We start from the raw sequence: 20,076 nt of genomic DNA on the forward strand, positions 1-20,076 counted from the left end.
AGAGAATAATTTCTCAATAAGGTCAGTGTTTTCAGTTGAAGTCAAACTCACAATGGAATAGGTCACTCGCAACACTTCAAAAATCAGTTTTGAAGTGGCAGACACAGACATTATAACAGTGTCAGTTCAAAGAAAGGAGAATCCCTGGTCTTTGGTGAAGAAAGTAGACAAGCCATGGGCATGGAGACAAGGAACAACACAGGAGGTTAAATCTACTGCGCTGTCCTTGAGCTAAACTCCTGTGTCTTTTATACTGTCCTCTAATCCTTAGATTAGTTTCTCCACTTTGGCTTTAACAATATTAACAGAACTGCAGAGGCAATCAGCAGACCACAGCTTTGCCAAAAATTCAGTTGAATCATTAAAAGTGATTTATAAAAATAGACCATGAATAAAAATCATCAGTCATAATCCTCAACTGTTAAACTGTCTCTCTGCATTAAACACAAAAATTGGAATTGTTAATTCAAGGTAAACATGGAAAAAACTCATCTTCTCTGTATTCTTTTCAATTCAGCTCTCAAATCAAATCCTGTCTCCATATGACAAGAAATGGAAAAATATGTAGCTTGTGTGTTAACAAAGAACAGGTCACTCTACATGGCCTAGATACTGCAGTTTATTGCATTTTCAAGTAAAAATTCTAGCTTTGGCATTATTTTGTAACCTTGAAGTGAAACAATTTAGGTCCTTACTATCTGTTTTTACTTTTTTCATCAACACAGCTCCTCCTAGCTATGATGATCCTAGCAGATGATCCTCTTAAGTCATCTTTGTGCTGTTATCTCTGCAAAGAATGATGTCTGCTCCAGAACACTGCCATTGCTAATCACTCCAATCAGGTCTCTCACAGGTCTATAAAGAGGAACAGCGCTGAGGGCAGCAGAATAAAGATGAGATTATTGTTTCTCTTTCTTTTCAAGGAATGTATCTGAATACATCCCTTCACTTTCATGGATCACTTGTCCCGCCAAGGGTAAGTTCCACTGTGTAAAAGCTGCAGCTGCCTTGGCTTTGCATTGTCTGACAAACGATGTAACAACATACTTGAGACACTGCACACAGCAGAGATGAAAAATATGAAGCAGATTCTGTGTGAAGTCGATTCAGAAATTGAGCTGTCTATACAAAACTGATGAGAAAAAGGAGAGACACCCATTTCAAAACGGGTAAGGAAGCTCAGACTCAGAGGAGTTAAAAGTGACTAAACATTAGTGCAGCATCATGGGCTCTGGGGCCCCAGACAGAGTCCCTCAGGACGGCATCCCTTCCCTCCAGCATGTCATCCACACAGCACAGCTTGGTGTCACTGGCAAACTTGCTTAGGATGCCCTCCATCTCACAGTCCTTGTCACTGACAAACAGTATGGATCCCAACACCAGCACCTCAGGAACACCACTGCCCCCTGGTCTCCAGGTGGACATCAAGGCACTGACCTCAGCCCTGTAACTGCAAAGGTCCAGCCAGTTTTTTATCCACTGAGTCATACACACATCAGACCCATGTCTCTCCAATTTAAAGACAGGATGTTATGCAGGAAAGTGTCAAATGCTTTGCACAGGTCAATTGATGATGTCAGTTGCTGTTCCCTCATCCACCATTTCTGTAACCCCACCATAGACAGCCACCAGATTTGTGAGGCTGGTGGTCAGACTTGCTGTGGTGAAGCCATATTGGCTGTCACAAATCACCTCTTTATTTTCCTTGTGCCTTAGCATAGTTTCCAGGATCTGTTCCATGATCTTGCCAGGCACACAGACCAGTGAGTCAGTGAGGCTGACCAATCTGTAGCTCCCCAGGTCTTCCTCATTTCCCTTTTTTAAAACCGGGGTTATGTTTCCCTTTTTCCAGTGGGAACATCACTAAACTGCCACAGTTTTTCAAGTATGATGGCTCGTGGCCTGCCCCAATTGCTCTGTCAGTTCCCTCAGGACCCATGGATATACCACATCAGGTCTCATGGACTTGTGCACCTTTGGGTTCCTTAAAGGGTCTCAAACCTGATCTTCTCCAGGAGTTAAGTAGTGCTTCACTCTCCTTGTCCCTGCCTTTGCCCTCTGCAACTTGGGCTATGTGGCTGGAGAACTTTTGGGTTGGTTGACTGAAACTCTTCAGCGTTTTTTAGAACAAGGCAGAAATTTCACAGGTTCTCTTTAATACCTTGCTAAAGTTTAATGCCCTGGATGACTACACTCTGAGAGTGGCACCTGGACAGATCATTAATCTGATTTTAAACCAACAAGGCTGCACCTTAACCAAAGCCCTCTTTCTGCCTGTTCTTTCTCTGCTTTCCTGAACATGTCCCCTTCTTCACTCACCCTGCAACTCAAACTGGAGACTTCTCAAGGAGCACAATAGATCAAGAGTAAGCATAGTGGGCAGAAGTTCTAGATCAGCCATCAACCACATGTCTCAAACACATCACAAGTTTTTGTTCCTGCCCCCACAGTACTGGGAATTTCCACTCTTCTCAGCTGAATACAAGCCAGGAGAACTGTTTATATGGCTGTGCAAGCCTTCCCCCTGGATCAGAGGGACAACCAGTTGTGGGGTCTGGAGTTTCAGACAAAAGTAGTGCTGCACCTGGGCAAAGTCCCACATACTCTGTTCAACTGCACTGCAGGCCCAACTTATACCTGCACACATTGATACCTTAGAGAACTTGGAATCTTTTGCTAAAGCTGATTCCACCATGGAAAAAAATTCAGACTCCTGAATTCAAAAGCCTTTTAAAATAAATAATTGAATCTTATTAATTTCCGATTTTACAGGAAGTGCAAGCAAGGGCTTGTGCCACAGTATTTGGAAGGGTTCTATTAGGAAATTGTTCTGATTATTTTAATGTAAAGGAAAAAAAAAAAAAAGCCAGGGGGATGGAAATGGTAATTTTCTTCTTTACCTGAGATGCTCCATTTAGGCAAGGAACTGAAACAGGGGTGTTACACAACAGCTCCAAGAAGCACTGTTCAGATGCTGTGCTCTGCTGCCCATCCGGAACCACCACGAGCCTTCCAAGCTGCCCATAGTGCACTCTGCCCCAGGTGAACACCTTGCCAGCTTCTAAACACAAAACACATTTTAAGATTATTTATTCACCAAGTTCCTGAAACATGTGGATGCCATTTCAAAACCAGAACTTTTTAGTGCATCTTATCTGCAGCTTCAAAAGCCTGGTGAAAACTTATTTCTGGGAACAGAAAAAAAAAAAAAAACATTAAAAACTAGCTCAAGATATTATGATATACTTCTATGAAGCTACTCATTCTTCTTTTGTTTTCTAGCACAATAACATCTGCATGGTGGCCTGGGCTGTAAATAAACCATGTCAGTAAAGCTGTATAACCTGGGTATTCTGCATACAATAAATACACCTTGGTTGCACAAAGGACATATTTTAGGTTAATGGAAGCACAAACAAAACAGCTTATTTTGACACATAAAAAATTACTTTAGAGAGAATTATTTTCTATTCCCATTCTTTGCCATAGACAATTCATTGCATGACCTGCATTTAACAGAGTGTTGTGTTTTCCTGAGGTTAGATTCTGTCACTACTGTTAGCAGAGCTATAGTCCTCAGGAGACATCTGGTTAGTCAGGAACACCAGCACAACTGCCATTAAGTATTGGAAATGCACTGGTTTGTTTTCACAGGAATCCCACATTGGCCAAGGAAAGGTAACTTTAAATGAAATCAGCACTATATGGCTCACCCTTCTCTCTAAGGGTTGTTATACCAAGTTCACTGCTGAAGGACTGACACCCAAAACATCATTCTCCTGTATGGATAACATCCATAAACATCTTTCTTACCTTTGCTTCCCTTTAATTAAAAAAAAAAAAAAAAAATCATTACAAAGTGACAGCTTTATTTTCTTAATAAAGTGACTAGCCCTCTGCAGGTAAGTCATGAAAAGCTGTTCCTTCTGGGTGCCAATTAAAAAAGTTATATACACGCAGCATAAGGTAAAGTCCTCAGCTTGGTTTTAACTAGAAGCATCAACCCACATTCCAGCCCAGAAAGAAACCTGCAATGACCTTGAGTTACGTACACGCTTTGGCCAAGCCTCAAACTGCTCTCTGGAGTTGAACTCAAATCATCATAGGCCAAAAGATGTGGATTTGAGGAAAACACCATCTAGTCCAGCAAGTCAGCTTGCACACACACACACACACACACACACACACACACACACACACCCCTACCTACCTCTCCCTGCCTGTCAGTCAGTACATGCACACCCCACAAAGGGGTCAGGTGCAGGGGGTATGCTCACACCACCCAAAGATGACAGCTGTGAGGTTTCTTTTTTGGTTTCTAGACGCCAAAATACAAACCCTTGGAAATCTGAACACCTCTCTTTTCCTTAGGGTGCTGTTAAACTCTTTGAAAGGGACACAGATGGACTCTGCTGGTTCGTGGAGTTTAAGGTGATAATGCATTTTGTAAATGAAGTGGAAATCTCAGTTCATATACAGGAGAAAGTATAGGCATTTTCCTTGGAAATCTGCTGGCAGGGGTATCTTTCACTCCAATCACTGCAAGTTTTTCAGATTCATTCTCTCAGTTCACTGATAATGCTTCCCCTAAAATAATTAAGTGATAAAATTAGTTGTCCTTCTCTCTCAAGGGCAAAATGCTTTTTTCCTTTGCAGCTTCCTTTCAGTTCAGGGAAAAGCTGAAAACAGTCACATGCTACATTCAATACAAGTGAGGTCTTTTAACATAGCAGCCACATTTTGTTATGTTAAAGGATAAAAATAAATCTCATTAAGAGAACAACTAGTGTATCTTAGATTAGGAAGACAGTTTGAGGTTTAATAAAGATGCTTGTTCTGAAGTTAGTATATTTACCTTTCAATTTATAGATATCCCTGCTAAAAACATCTGCAGCTGCCAAAATGTACATAACAAATTTAAATATAGACTAGGCTTCAGGGTTTTGCATCTGACCAGGTTACTGCACTTCTACAGAACCCTATTAGTGGACTGGGAAAGGATAGGCAGGCTGCTCTATTTTATATTAACTACAGGAACTGAAACAGAGTTTTATGAAATCTAAAGCCAGAAAGGATTTTTTTAATGTCTAGTTAGATCATTAATATACCACAGACTCTCAAGCCCAACCCAGACATCTCTTTATTGATCCCAAGGACTATAACTGAATTAAAGCATTTCAGCTCTCTGAAGCCAAAAGTATCAAGTGCCACAGGCAAAAACATCAGCAAGCTGCAAGGCCTCTGGAAAGGCAAGCTTTGAACTGATAATATACACCCAGATGCTCACACAGTCTAAAGCACCTTCCGTACACAGAGGCAACAAAGGCTTCTCGCAACTCAACCTTTTGGGGGGAAGAAACTCCTTCCTCAGATTAATCTGGTGCTCTGTCTGCACTCTCTGCACCCCGACATGAACAAGAAACACCAGCCACTCACATAACAAAAATGAACCTTTGCACCATCCCACCAGAGTACTGCTCCAATGGAACTGAAGACTGAAAACATGTATGAAGGATTAAAACAGCAACAGTGCTTAGCTATAACAAAACACCTGGCATCCACAGATTCTATTTTCTTTCACTGGACAAGCCAGCAAAGAATCACTTACACATGCAAAACCAAAAAGAAGCCTTAACAGAATGTAAACTGCTTCTGTAAAACATGAATGTAAAATGTTTCCAATTACAAAGACAGACCATTGCAATTAGCTTTTTCTTTTTTGCCATAATAAGGGAAATGAGTTTCAGGTGGTTATTAGTATAGAAGCATGAAGAACATTCATTAAAAAATATAAAGCCAGATAAATTAATTTTTGCTTTTAGGAAGAATTTCTTGAATGTCCAAAGATGAGTTAAACAACCATTTCCTTCTCACTGCTCATCAATGCAGTTCTCAGTTCTTATTGAGACACATTCCTTACCCAGACTTGTTCCTGTTTGCTAAGCATTCCCCATCCCATGCTCAGACTCCTGCTAATAGTTAATCATTTCTATTTTTCAGCCAAAAAACAACTGCCTAGGGATCCTTTTAAAAAAAAACAAACTCTAAGTACATAAATCTGTCTCTTCCGTGAGAGAAACTAACAGAAGCTGATTTAGATGTGCCTTTTCTATGAAATACTGATTATACTTTCAGCAAACAAACAAAAAAATCCCAGTCTCAAGTGGAAACTTCAGGCTGAGGCAAACACCAATGCATGGAAAATTCCGCCAAAGGTTAAAGTCTCATCAAAATCCTAAGGAAAAGAAAGCACTGAGCTATGACAGAAAGCGTTGAGCAATTGTAATGGGAGGTATTGCTACTGTGCTGCTTATAAAATAGATGGTATTTTAAAATGTTCTAAGAATATTTGAGAAAAAGACATTAGTCATACAGAGTAAGGAGGTTGCAGGATGAATTACTTAAGAATGAAGGGTGATATAACAAGGAGTGTTGGTCTAATATTAGACTAGGACAGGTTTTAATTAGAAGTCAAGAAAACATACACAATGATGAGTCAACTGGACAGAGTACATCAGCCATGGAAGTGGCTGAGACATCAGAAAATGCACTATTTCATACCAGACTCTGTGCAGGAAGAGGGTACACAAAAGGCAGGAGTTATTTCTACAACTTGTGTAGAAAGAAGCATACAATATTGAAAAGCTTTTCCAGTTCTTCTAAGATACTAACAATGCTTCCTAAGACCTGGATCTTGCTATGTTCTGAGCATGGAGGCTCCAATTCCAAAGGGTACTACAACTCCTCTGCTGTGAACATCCACATTGTCCCAGATGGCTTTATAGCAACTGTTCAATTTTTCACCAGGCAAATGCTACATCAAATGAAGTCCAGAGGGTTCAATACCACTTGGAATTAAGGAGTAAGAGACAAACTAATGCATCCTGTGTTATTCCAGTTTACAACCTGAATGAGCCACACAGTACAAGAGTTCAGAAAGCTGAAAAGAAAAAAAAAAAAAAAAAAAAAAAGGAGAGAAGATTTAGAAGATTTTTAAGAAAAACTTTCTGACAGCTCCTTAAGTAAATAACATAAACAACAGTATGCTACATTGTTTGAGATTCTACATGATCATGCAGATCTGGTTTGCTCGTGCTCTTTGAACTGTAGACACAGCAGTCGGCATCAGTGTACACACAGCAGCAAATCACCCAAAACACATGCCCACGTCCCTCACAGAATACAGATGAAGGGACATACATATTCAAGGGCTTGAATACAAACCACTCTCTGAAAGGTTCCTCTGCATTTTCTTCACATCATCCTTCTGTCCTCACGTATAATAAAGCACAGACAGCTGAGAATGTCCTTAAAATTACAAGTTCATAGCCTTCAGAGTACTGCAAATTCGGCAACATTGCATAAAGCCCTTCTAGTTGTTTCCTGCCGGACAGTGTAGCTTTTCCTGTGCCATTTTATACTGCTGCTGAGGCTGTAGAGCATGTCATCTTTCCCTTTTAGCACTTTTTTAATCAATCTGCTCAAGCACATAAGTGGAAAGAATTAGCAATTAAAAAAAATAAGTACATTAGTTCTGAAAACAGGTTGGTTGTTTCTCAGTAAAACACAACAGACAAATAGGCACATTAAAATTTACTTATTTTCACTAGACTAGATTTATCTTTATATAAATTTTCCTGTTTTAAGATAATATCATGCACTAGTGTTATCTCCTTGAAGTCTCTGTTTGGTACCCAGGCAAGCTTTGAACTATCCTTCATAAATACTAGATGAAAGAGTTCATCTAGGTTATCTCAGTTCATGGCCGCATTAATAATTACTTTTCAAATGAACTCTGGATATTCATACTGAATGCTTAATCTCAGGCTTGAAATATTAAATTCTATATAAAAAATTCCTAATGCCTCCTTTCACATGAAAATTCACAGGAGCAGGCATTAAAAATTGACATTTCACTCCTGTGAAAGGAGGCCTTGCCTCCTCCCTCCCTACAGAGGGTAACACTTCTCCCACATCTACAGATCTCTGCTGTCCTTCAGAAAAATCACTAAGGTCCTTCAAACTCATCTACCTAGAAACAGCCCTTGTGCAGGGCAACCTAACAGAAAAACATTCATCCCTACATCCTTAATTCCTTCCTAAAGCTGAAGACAGCGTTAATTCAGCAGCTGGAGACCAGGCATCACCACACCTTCAGCTTAACACCGGTACCTGTGCATGGTCTCAGTACAAAGCACAGTTATCTGTCCTCACAAAGGTTTAAACATCCCCTTGATCCTCTTACACAAGAGTTCAGTGTACCAGAGCTGTCCACATCTCTTCACACATCATCTTTCCATGACCTCCTTACAAACTGCTGCAACTTCATATAATAGGGCACTCCTGATTTTTTTTCCATATTCATTCATAACAACTATTAAGAATGTATCACTAAAACACAGATCTATGCACAGTATTAAGATCATGCCTCATCAGGGAAGTCCAGACAAACCAGCAAAAACATTTCAGGGAGGACAGCAACAAAAAACTAGAGCTATTTCCATTGCTGCTTTAGACTTCTGCAGTCACAGGCTGCAGTACACAGCTGGTTCAGAATAACCCATAGAGCATCCATACAACAAGATGCAGTTCACAAGGGTATCCAAGCACTCTGTGAAGAGATTTAAACCTGCAACAAAAGGCCACAAGTGCCACTGGAAGAGAACCATAAGGGCATTACCAGTCCTCCTGTAACAGCTATGGATTTGCCAGTTAGAAGTCCCCATCAAGGGGGCCAAAGACTCCTTGCCATTCCAAGCTACATCAGATGTCCCCAAACCTGGTGATCAAATTTACCCACAGGCATGTTTACACCAAGAAACTCTGGACCTAAACAGTTTCTCCCCACTAGGCCACCTGCATTCACTGTTTGAACTAACTGTGAAAGGGAAGGTAAACCAAGCCAAGAAATTGATCTGGCTGAAAAAACAACCTTGGGAAATGGGAGCGTGGCTACAGCAAATACTGCAGAAGGCAGCACTGTATTAAGACAATTTAATATTCCATGTGATAGGTGAGACATAACTTGCCATTTCCACAACATGCTAAATTTGTCATGCACTTTACCAACAGATTCATCTTTACCAGCACTATGGACATCTTTAAACATCTAAACAGCTTTGATTTTCATTCACTGAAAAACAGGCATAGTGCTCCTTTTTTGCTTCCATAGTTACACCAAGTTATGTCTCAAGATGGGCAATGCTCTGTTAATGGGATTATTCACATACTTAACATCATGCTTCACTGCTTTGAAAGGTTGAACAATAACTTTGAATATGGCAAATTCCAGGACTTTCCAGATGCCTTGGAAGTCTTGTCTCTGGTGCAGGTTTTAGATGGGATATTGGCCATTTTCCTTTTACAGGACAGACTGGAAATATGAAGTACCACACAAAGCTCTGAATAAATCAGAGGAAAAACTAAAATGTAACAATTTAAATGCATGTGAAGTTGTGTTCATACTGTTGACACCAAACAGATATATAATCTTGGCTGAAAAAGGAAATGGGGGGATGTCATGAAATCCATGCAGTCGTGAAACAAAGCTGGGGAAGGGGGCTGGGGGCAAGGGTGGGATTTTAAAACACCTATCAGACTTTGCATTCATCCTGCAAGGTGAGAAAATTCCCTCCTTATTTCCCTCCACTCATGATAAGAGGGTCATGACTGCCTCACCAGCTGTGCCTCTGGCTTATTTTAAATTCAAACTATGATACATATCTCACTTTTAGACTTTTAATAGCAATGCCTTAAAATGCAGATTGCTAGCTAAATTTAGTTACATGATTAAAAACAAATCTAACTCATCTCTGCCCAGCAAACAGAACTGCTGCATTCAAGGTTCAATAGAGGACTTAACTCTTCAACTAAAAACAAAGACCTAACAAAAAGCAGAAAAAAAGAAAATCAAAGCACAATTTGGTAATGTTGCCCAAAAAGCAAGATGCATAAAACATTAACCAGCTATGGAAAACTATCTGCAAATGCATCATAGTATACCATAGGGTTTTTGTTCAGTACTTCTGCAAATAAATTCTGCACTATGCTACTACAGCAGTATGAGTCATACACTTTTACTGACATTCTATATTTATATCTCCATGCCCTTCTGCACTGTTATATGCTTTCTTCCACACAGGCCTCTCTAACCTGGAATTTCCTTCCTTCTGCAGTTGAGCATCTCTTCCTCCAACACTCCCCAGAAAACTGAAGAGACATGCAGTTTTTTCTGGACACCGTTTTGGAAAAAAAACACCCTCAAACTATCATAACATGCTGCATGTGCTTTTGTTTGTTTCCAGTGATTTTCTTGTGTCTGATTTCCTAATCTTTTGTCTGTAAGAGGACTGCTTAGATGTTTATCCCCTTTGAGGCAAGATCCAGGTCCTATTTCATTAGACTTAACACAGTACAATGCTACAGAAAAGCTTATTCAGAGATTACAAATTACAGCATAGGCATGTTTTCTAGATCATTTTATAAAAAGCATTCCCTCTAGCTGCAATGTTGCAAACATTTGTCAATCTGCCTAATTTGGAGAATGCAAGATCCTGCTACTCTCAATATCCCATCGCCATCTGAGCCTCAGAAGGAACAGGCATATGTCTACAAGAGATAAACAAAGGGAAGGTAATTAAGTTCCCAGTGCTAATATTTACCTTGTCAAAAGACTCAAGGGCATGCTGTGGAAAGGCAGACACAGAAAAAGCAAAAGAAATGCTCTGGAATGGCAGCCTGAAGGAGAACTGGGCTTTTTCACTGTTGTCCGTAAGATGCATTCCCAATAATAAGAGATCAGTTGCACAAGAGATTTCACTAGATAATAAGCCTCAGACATGCATGATTCTGAAGAGTCACAATGTCTACAAAGAAATAGAAAGCATTACAGAAATACAGTGTTAGAAGAGCAGTCCTTGGATTTTCTAAGTGGCTTGAACTTCCTCAGCCACTCCAGAAGCAGCCGAGTTCCACATCCAATGGAGTTCAACCCTAACTATGTGCTGTTCTTAAGAAATAAAGTACAAAGAAGAGAACAGTACCACAAACCCAACAATGGCACCTCCAGAGCCTCCCAGGAGATCACCCGCCTTGTTCAGAGTCAGGATCATTATAAGAGCAACTACAATTGACTAAGACAGAGTGGGCTGTGCACCTCAAATAATGAGCAGCGTTCCTGCTGACAGGAGGAACAAAACAGTCTAAAAGAGGATGGGAAGGAAAATTCATACCCTTTGAAGTCAAGAGATGAATAATGAGAAGTAAGGTGATGTATTCTCTCTGGAATATCATCCCAATTTCTCCTTCCACCCACAAGAAAGTTTAAGAGCTGGGCAAGGGGGTGGAGGAAGAAATAAAAGCACAACACAAGATTCCACCTGGGTATGGCAAGATGCTTAACATCAAGGAGACTGCAGGGAGAGAGTGGACAAAGGTGTAAATGGTTGCATGATGGTGAAAGCATCCAAATGCCACTTGTGCCCTGAAAAAAAAATCCATATTTTAGAAGGGAACACTAGCTACCAGATAGCAGATTTCCCTTTGACTCCTGACTCCCTTTGACTCTTGTGTCTTCAGCATTTCAGAGTTACAGGCACAGAGCATGGGGCAAGTCTGAAAATTCAGAAACATTTTAGAAATGTTACTAATGAATGCAATGCACGTCCATCCTGTAAAAGAATCTGAAATTCCCAACCAAAAGGGAATGATGCTAGTGAGATTTACTTCTGATGCTTACCCAGTCAAGCAATAGCTATCCACAACTACCTCTATATAGCTACAACATCTGTATCTGTATCTGCTTGCAGTGCCAGCACATCTGTGTTTGAGGTTTATCGAAGTGTGTATATGAACAGGGTTGTCATATAAGTACTGATGTGCTAAGCAGCCTGTTACTAAGAGGGGCTTAGGTTTTAAAAAGAGAGAAGGGAGAAATAAGAGAACTTTTCTCATTAGGAGTAAGGAGGGGACACCAATGAAGAACAAAAAGCTCCTGTTTTTTCAATACCTTCTTTTTTCTGATGTTACAATGGATACTGATCAAAGCTGTATCCTCCTATTCATGTTTCACACAATACAATGAGATAGGGCAGCTTCTAAAGAAGCAATAAATTTTCTCCTGTGCTAAAACAGGTTTTCATGAACTTGGTTTGAACACTGCTCTGGTGAACTAGAGGAATTTTAAATAACTACCCACATTTTAAAATCACACACAGCAGAAGTTTGTTGTATTTCAACTATAAGCTTCTACCTGTGTGCCTGGCCACAATGTTTTGGGGGTTTTTTTTTGGTGTTGTGTGTAGTGTTATGTGGCAAAGTGAACAGGCAAGAGGAGACAAACAAAACAGGATTTAACACCCTCCTTTGTACTGCGTGACTTGTCAGGATGATTCTTCAACCCATATGAACATCTAGTAATCCACACTGCCACCCTTTTATTGTCCCCACAGCCTGACCTTCACTTCTGGATGTTTTAGTCTCCATTTTTTCCTCAATGAACAGCTTCAGCTCCAGGCAGTTGTATCATTAGCAGGCACAAGCCTGAAATGTGTGTACAGGCAAATTCCTACAAAATATCCATCAGCTGCAAGATCCAAAATTCAAGATAAGAAATGCCAAACTGATTTTCAGTTTGTTTTCTATTTTGGGGTGGAAAGGACAAGCAGGAAAACATACTCCTAAAATAGTTTCTTTATGTCTATTTTGGGCAGCTTTGTAAAGGTAAATTTTTGAAAATTCTAGAAAAGATTTCCTATATTCATGATAAAAAGATCTTAGCAAAACTTAGCAAAAATAAAGCATTGTCCCTGAATAGATCTTTGACTACACAGTGGTTTTTTAGATTTTTTTTCTTTTAGTTAGATACCAAATAAAATGGAGAATGAGTCACCTAAGGAAATCCCACCCCTCCTAGGGTTTCTCTCCTGCATGAATCAGACGCTAATACCTTCTATTCATCCAGGTCTTTGTCCCACAGAAATGAACCATTGTGGTTGTTTTATTATTACATACTGTGGGCCCTGTAATACCAGATAGATAAAAAAGCAGACCCGAACCACATAGGCTCCTAAATCCAGCTGAACATCCCCAAAAAACCCTGAAGTGTATCCTAAGCAACATGGAAAATGTAACTTCCCTTCACCTGCAGAGCTCAATCTCAGCTGTTTGGGATCCATACAGAATATATGTAGCTACACTGAGAGACAACAAAGTCCAAATAGGAACTACAAAAAAAAAAGAGGGAATTCACCCTCAGTTTCAACTAGCACACCACAAACTGTGGTTCCTCACAACTTGAATACTTTAAAGAATAAAAGCCACACACTCCTGGCAGATCTCATCTTACTACCTAAGTGTCAGAGCCATTCTACAAGACTACAGACATGTTACTGAAAATTTACAGCTGTTGATACATTTTGTGTATCCTACAGCACCTTACATCAAATTATTTATTTCAAAATTACTTCAAGGTAATCATGAAAGGAACAATCTAGGTAGGATTTTTGGATATTTTTCCTGTTTGTGTTTAGGTTTTTAAGAAAAAAAAAGTTCCTGAAGTACTGTTTTTCAGAAGTACTCAACTGACACTAAGCTCTTAAAAAGTCCACTACCTATGTTTGAATAGTAAGAGTCATTAGTGAGCATTAAACCTGAATAATTAATTACTGAAAAGGAAACATCACTTTAAGATTATGAAAACAAGTATTTAATAGCCTTAGAATGCTACTAAGGTTAAATAAGATCAATGCACTTATATGCATAGATCATGCACACAGACAGCTGCTTTCAGAAGCTGAGCTTAGAAATGCTTAGCTTAGTAAATGCATAGCTTTAAATGAAGTTATCTGAAAATGCAGTAGCCACTGCTCTTCCCAAAGACCAGTAAAACTAAGAGAGCAGAGTACAAATACCTTGTCCTTGGCAATTAGCTACAGTGCACATTAATTCAACGATCAGGTGATAATTGGTTCCAGCTTCTTATTCCATACAAAGTGAGTGCAAAGCACTTCTACCTTACTAAGGGTTCCAACTGCTTGCCTCAGACCATGCTATATCCACTTTGTACAACTGCAGAAATTCTGAAGTGCAAATTCTCACTGTTTGGTGCAGGCTTCACATCAATTCTCTAAACTAAGAGCTTTGAGTTGCCAAAATTTCAATCAATCCCATCATCCTTTTACTACTTACAAACTGTCAAATGATGTAACACCCAAAATGGTATTGTAAAATTTTTTTGCCCCCCACTCAGATCTCCAAGCAGAAAGAGGGTGTAGGGAAGAACCCCCCAACCCAGTCTTCTAGTCCATACTCTTTTTGCTGGATAATGGGCCTGTTATCCAGCACTATTGTGGATAGCTGCTGTGAGCCACAGTATATGGGAGGCCCAAAGCTGAATTAAAGTCTGAGAGGTAAAAGAAGACTTGAGTCTGGCCCAGTCTGTCATAGCAGCAGCAAACAACAGTGGTGAGATCCACATTTGGATCTTTCTCTATTAATATCTATGAATATGGAACTTTGAGGCAGCTCAGCTTTGAGCAGAAGTTAAGAAACAGTGAATTTTCTCTTGCTTTGCTTCTTTTCAGCTTCAAATAGTGAATTGACAGAGACCTGAGTACAATGTGAATTATTTCAGTATGGTTCAGGAGAAAGGGCTTGACATGTAACAAAGCAGAAACAGTCAAACAGTAGAGCAAGTGGCTTAGATAGTGCCAGCAGTTTCAGCTACAAGTAGTCAGAAGAACTAGAATGACAGGGACATGCCCAAACTATTCTTCATTTAAGGAAACTTTTATCAGCTTTGTGCCCTGGTTTCAAAATAGTTGTGAGAGGAGACATATTTTCAATGCAGTTATCATCATTACCATTGCAAGAGTTTAATTTGCTTTAAGAGAAAAAAAAAAAATAACCCCCCAAGGAATATCTCAGAGCCAACAAGGTGCCCTTCTCAGCCTACAAAACTACAGCTCCTCTTCCACAGTTGCTCTGGTGCTGGAGGATACTGAAAACAGAACAAACATCACATTTACAGATTTCCTGCACATAAGCAATACTTATTAATGTGTCTGACCTGGTTTATTACATTTGCTAAATAGATGGGTAGCCATAAACTGCAGCAATCCAACCACAGAAACCAAAGGAAAAAAAAAAAAGGAAAATTAGAGAAACGAATGAATTTCTTATCTTGCCCACTAATGACTTGAACAAAATCCATACCAGATCCACATTTTAAAGCTACATTTTTTTCTGAATGCCTTTTAAAGATGAAAATTCTGTCAGACTGGGACAGTTACATTACTGTTAAGTCCACAACAACCACTGTTCCCACTAGTACAAGAGAGGATATGACACACAAAAAAAAAGGGGGGGAGAGGAGAAATTCAATATAATAGTCCCTTTTTCCACACATGGCCTAAAGCCCCAGAACATAATGCTGAATGATGACGGAGTCATTTTCCAAACTCGTCCAATCATGGAACACTTAGTAAAATCCATGTGGACAGGACTAAGCAAGTGTGAATCACAAAACCATAGAATCAATAAAGTTGGAAAAGAATTCTAAGATCATCAGGTCCAACTGTCAACCCAGCACCAAAGCCATGTTCAATAAAACATGTCCTCAAGTGCCATGTCCAAAGGTTTTTTAATACTTCCAGGGAAGGTGACTCCACCACTTCCTTGGGCAGCCTGTTCCAAGGAAGGAACAGACCCTTCCATGAAAGGAAGCCACAGAAGCCAGAAGATCCAGGACAGTCCAGCCTTACATAGCTCATCTTCCCTTTCTGCTGTGGGAAGAGCACCCGGAGGGCTGCCCCACACATAAGAGGAACAGAACAGATTGGAAAATTTTTGGTAGTTGCCTTCCTTCTGTTAAGCTCATTTTTACTCATGACCTAAATTTAACAAAAATCCATTTAAATCTTACTCTTCCCAGGCCATCTGAATCTCCATTTGCCAATGTAATGTCCCAGTTCACAAAGGGAATTTCAAATATTGAGATAACTTTCTTTGTCCCTATAACCAGTCACTGATGTTTCTGTTTTACAATGAATACCTTCAATCAAACTTAGTGACAGTTTAGCATCTTCCTGACACCTCTCTCTAACACAGAAATGATATAGAATGGCATGCACAGCTATTTACTGTACAACTGGAAGTTCCTAGCAACAAGGACAGGTAAAAGATGGCTGGTGACTGAAGAAACAACTCAATAACCCAAAAGAAGATGCTAGGAAGATTCTGTGAACAACTCTCAACATTTGATAATGACTTTTCAGAATGCACCTTCAGTTCCCACTGGACCCAACCTCCTCTTCAGCAACCAAACCACTGAATGAATTTCTTCAAGACTTTTATCAAAACCATGTAGAAGTAACTCCCAGCAGGGAACAGCATGAATAGGAGTGTAGAACCACAAAGCAAACACACACACACACATACTCTTAACTTTTTAAGTTTAATAATAAAGCCAAGGAATGATGTCAGCCCACGAAGGCAAAGAAAATACCCAAATCTTCTAGGTATTTACAGATATCTAGAACAAAACTTTAAAATTATCATTGTGTAAGTTGAAACACCAATGAGATGAATGCATGACAGAAGGAGGAAACAGCTCTGAAGACAATACAGAAAACAAGGCATTTTCCATATGCATCTAGAATCTCACATTCTGTTATTGCACACTGAATTTCCCACAGTTCTCAATGTTCATTTCTGAATTTTGGTCCCCAAGCTTATGCATTTCTTTCTCTCCTCTTGACATGTTCTACACTTTATAATCAAATGCAGGAACTTCAAGATAGGCCCAGAAGCTTCAAAATTGACCCCTGAGGCAGGTGGACAAAGGCCTTTCTTTTTTGAACATTCATTTCTTGAACTCAAGTTCTGCTTCAAAGAAGTTCAGAGGTACCTATCAATTTGGAGGTTTTGATTAAGCTATATTTTAGTATTTCACCTGTATTCCCAAAACCCATCATCCTTCCAATGAAATACAGCTACCTCATGTAGGGCTCCAGCTTCAAACTCTCAGCTGCCATGTCTAAAAAGAGACAAGCATTAGAACAAAAAAATATGTATGATGTATATACAGATACACAAATGTATCTGCTGTCCTAGGGAGCTGCTGAAAAATTCAAGGTAGAGAAAGTTTGCTTTCCAGAGGAAGGCTGCAGAGTCTGGATTCAAGAGCAAACTGGAAAGGACCTCTAGTGGGCTGAGGCTGTGCTGCTCGGGTGCTAGACATGTCCTTCCCCTTCACCTCCCTGCAGGTGCACAACTTGCCAGCAAAGCCCAATAGCTTTACCTTGTGACTGCCATCAGAAAAGGCACCTAGAAGTGCAACTACAGCTTCTGTGAGAGACTGAAATGCTAAAGGTTAATGACCGAAACAAGATCATTAGAAATATTCTCTCATTCTGTTCCTGGTGCTTGGAGGGACACACTGTCATTTGCTTCAGAAAAACACATGAGATGGTTTATATTTTACTCTGTAGGTCACTAGCATGTCAGACCCCTTCAGAGTAGTTTTATGTGGCCTAAATGACATGATATCTAGGGACGTTCAAAGATGCACAAATTCAGATGCACATTTGGAATGAGGATTCAGAATATTATTCAGAATATGTCACGGCATTTTGTTCTTCCAAGACTTTTTAGCTGTAGGCAGTTTTGCACAGGCAGCAGAAACACAATTTTAACTGCATTTTTGAAGTAACTTTCTGAGTGAAAGAGCTTGGAATTCTTTATCTGAGCTCAAACAAAGCATAATTTCATGTGACACTATGTGACAAAGGGATTAGGGAATGTATTCAGGAGAATACACAGATAATAAACCAGGCCAGATTAAGGAAGGTTATTTATTAGGCATCCCAGTTGAAAAGAAAATATCTTGTTTTGAATGGAAGTTGATGATTCACCTCTACATCTTTAAAATACCTCTCTTCCTATATTTAGGTTTGCCTTCAAGTCAGACTAGTTCTATCATTCCCCAAGGTAGACTACTTTACATCTTCAACGTTACAGGTCATAGCTTAGCTCTCTTTTAAATGACCTAAGCAATAACCTCTCTTACAGCAGTTACCCTCAAAGAGTTTGAATTAACTTGAGAGGGACCACAAATTAAAGCTGACATTAAGGAAGGCAATGCAAGACAGCTGCTCATTATTCAAAAATAATATCACCTATACTGCAGTGGTGCTCCTAGTGCCATTAAGCAGAGTGCTGGATAGGAAGCAAACCTTGTGCAGAGTGGCTGTCTGAAGAGAACAGCACTTGTACTTGAATAGTTCAAGGCCACAAGAATGCACCTGGTTCTGTCCTTCACATGGAGCAGCAACAGCACTGCTCTGCCATCAGTGAAAAGCATTCCTGAGAGTCACTTGACACAAGCATTCACAGAGAAAATAGGAGATAAAACAAAGATACCAGCAAGTTCATATCTCATCATCAGAGACCTGATCGAAGAGGAACCAAGGCTTCTCAACCTTCATCTTTTTGGACCAACCATCATCAACTAGGACCACCTCTGCTATCAGAATAATATAACTTACTTTGAAAGGTACTGGTGATGCCATGAAGTCTAACTGTGCTTCCCTCCTCTGTAGAAAACAGTAATCAAAGCAGGAAAAGAAAGCACTCATCTGTCCTGAAGGGTTCTGTGAGTTATCTTACAGTAAGTGTGTACAGTGGAAATAGCCCCAAAAGATATCTCTGTAATAAAAAGAATAAGGAACTGAAGCTGATGAGGATCAGTTAAAGGTAAGGATTAAAAATACAATATCTCGTGAAAACATTTCTGAACACCTTTAAGTCAAGGAATTAATTTCTCAGGAATTAATGTCTTGAATCCAAGCTGCTTTATAATATAAACAACAGCAAATGAAAAAAAGAATTGAACTCTAAAAAGAAATTACAGGAAACCTCTGCTGAATGAGATGGAACACAGGATATGAAGGAGATGCAGGCATTAAAGTGATTTCAGGTGCAATTAAAATCCCTTGTAAAGAGATAATGGGGAAGAAATTAAAATTACTTGTATGCTTTGCTTTTATGTCACTGTACCAAATTTTGCCAGCGGCATGAAGAAAAAACAAAGCAAGTCTTAAAACAGGCCAGCTTACATAAGAGGGAAAGACAGAAGACAAAAATACTTATGCTGCGTTCCTTTTTTCTGATAACAAACTTGGTAACTTGCTTGGACTCACTTTAAAATTGTTAAACCACTGCAACCATGAAACTGGCAACTGTTCCTCCAGATATCTGCTTTTCATAACATCACTCTCTCATTTCTGAGTCTTTCATTAGTTCTACAGCCAAGCACTGCTCACCTGGCAAATAAAGATCAAAATGTCATTTTGAAATGGCAGAATTTGTGAATTTATGCATTTGTGTCCAATTTTTATCCACTTAGTTCCTTCCTGTGTCTTTCCAATGAGAAGAGTTTTGAGTTACTATGAAGACAGCTGCAATAACAAGTTTTTTTATTATTACTACTCTGACCAGGACTAATGTTCTGGAAAAAAAGATTCAAACAGATCTCTAAGTATTTGTAACAGCCTCTTAAAATTCAACTACCTTCTGCAGAAAACACTGCATGAGAATTCAGGTACAGTAACAAATTTTAAACTACTAAATTTTGCATTGTGGTAAGATTATTAATTAGAAAAAACTTATTCTTTCATCCAGCAAAATCCCTGTATGCTGCAATATCTTTCAAAAATATGTTTTTATCTTCCACAATGAGCAGAGAAGCATCATACTACAATATCTCTTCCTTATATTTTCCTGTGTCCAAAAATCACTCATTTTGCCTCCTTTCCACTAATTGGGGAACTCCCCAGAGTAAAGCAAGCAGGAAATGTTTGTATCAATATCTCTAAATTGAAGTACGTGCAGCCCTAGGTTTTCACAAGATAATCCACTGGAGGGCAGGATGAAAATTACATATAAATATTTTAATTTATTAATAAATTATTAATGGTTTTAATTATTTAATAAAGTAATATTTTAAGTAGCATTTATCTTTATCTCATCCTTTGTAAAATTTCTATTGTACATATTTTATAGTTTGAATATTAGAAC

The 20,076-nt window shown here is 39.3% G+C and overlaps 1 protein-coding gene across 1 annotated transcript in view; it reads right to left on the minus strand.

The window, feature by feature from the left end:
- Positions 1–20,076, minus strand: part of SERGEF (secretion regulating guanine nucleotide exchange factor) — a 142,735-nt gene that overhangs the window by 110,425 nt on the left and 12,234 nt on the right. The window contains 1 exon segment of the mRNA XM_015629982.3: positions 2,901–3,061. Within this exon segment, the coding sequence (XP_015485468.1) occupies positions 2,901–3,061 (161 nt within the window).

Source organism: Parus major, chromosome 5 (assembly GCF_001522545.3).
Source record: "Parus major isolate Abel chromosome 5, Parus_major1.1, whole genome shotgun sequence".
Classification (NCBI taxonomy): Eukaryota; Metazoa; Chordata; class Aves; order Passeriformes; family Paridae; genus Parus; species Parus major.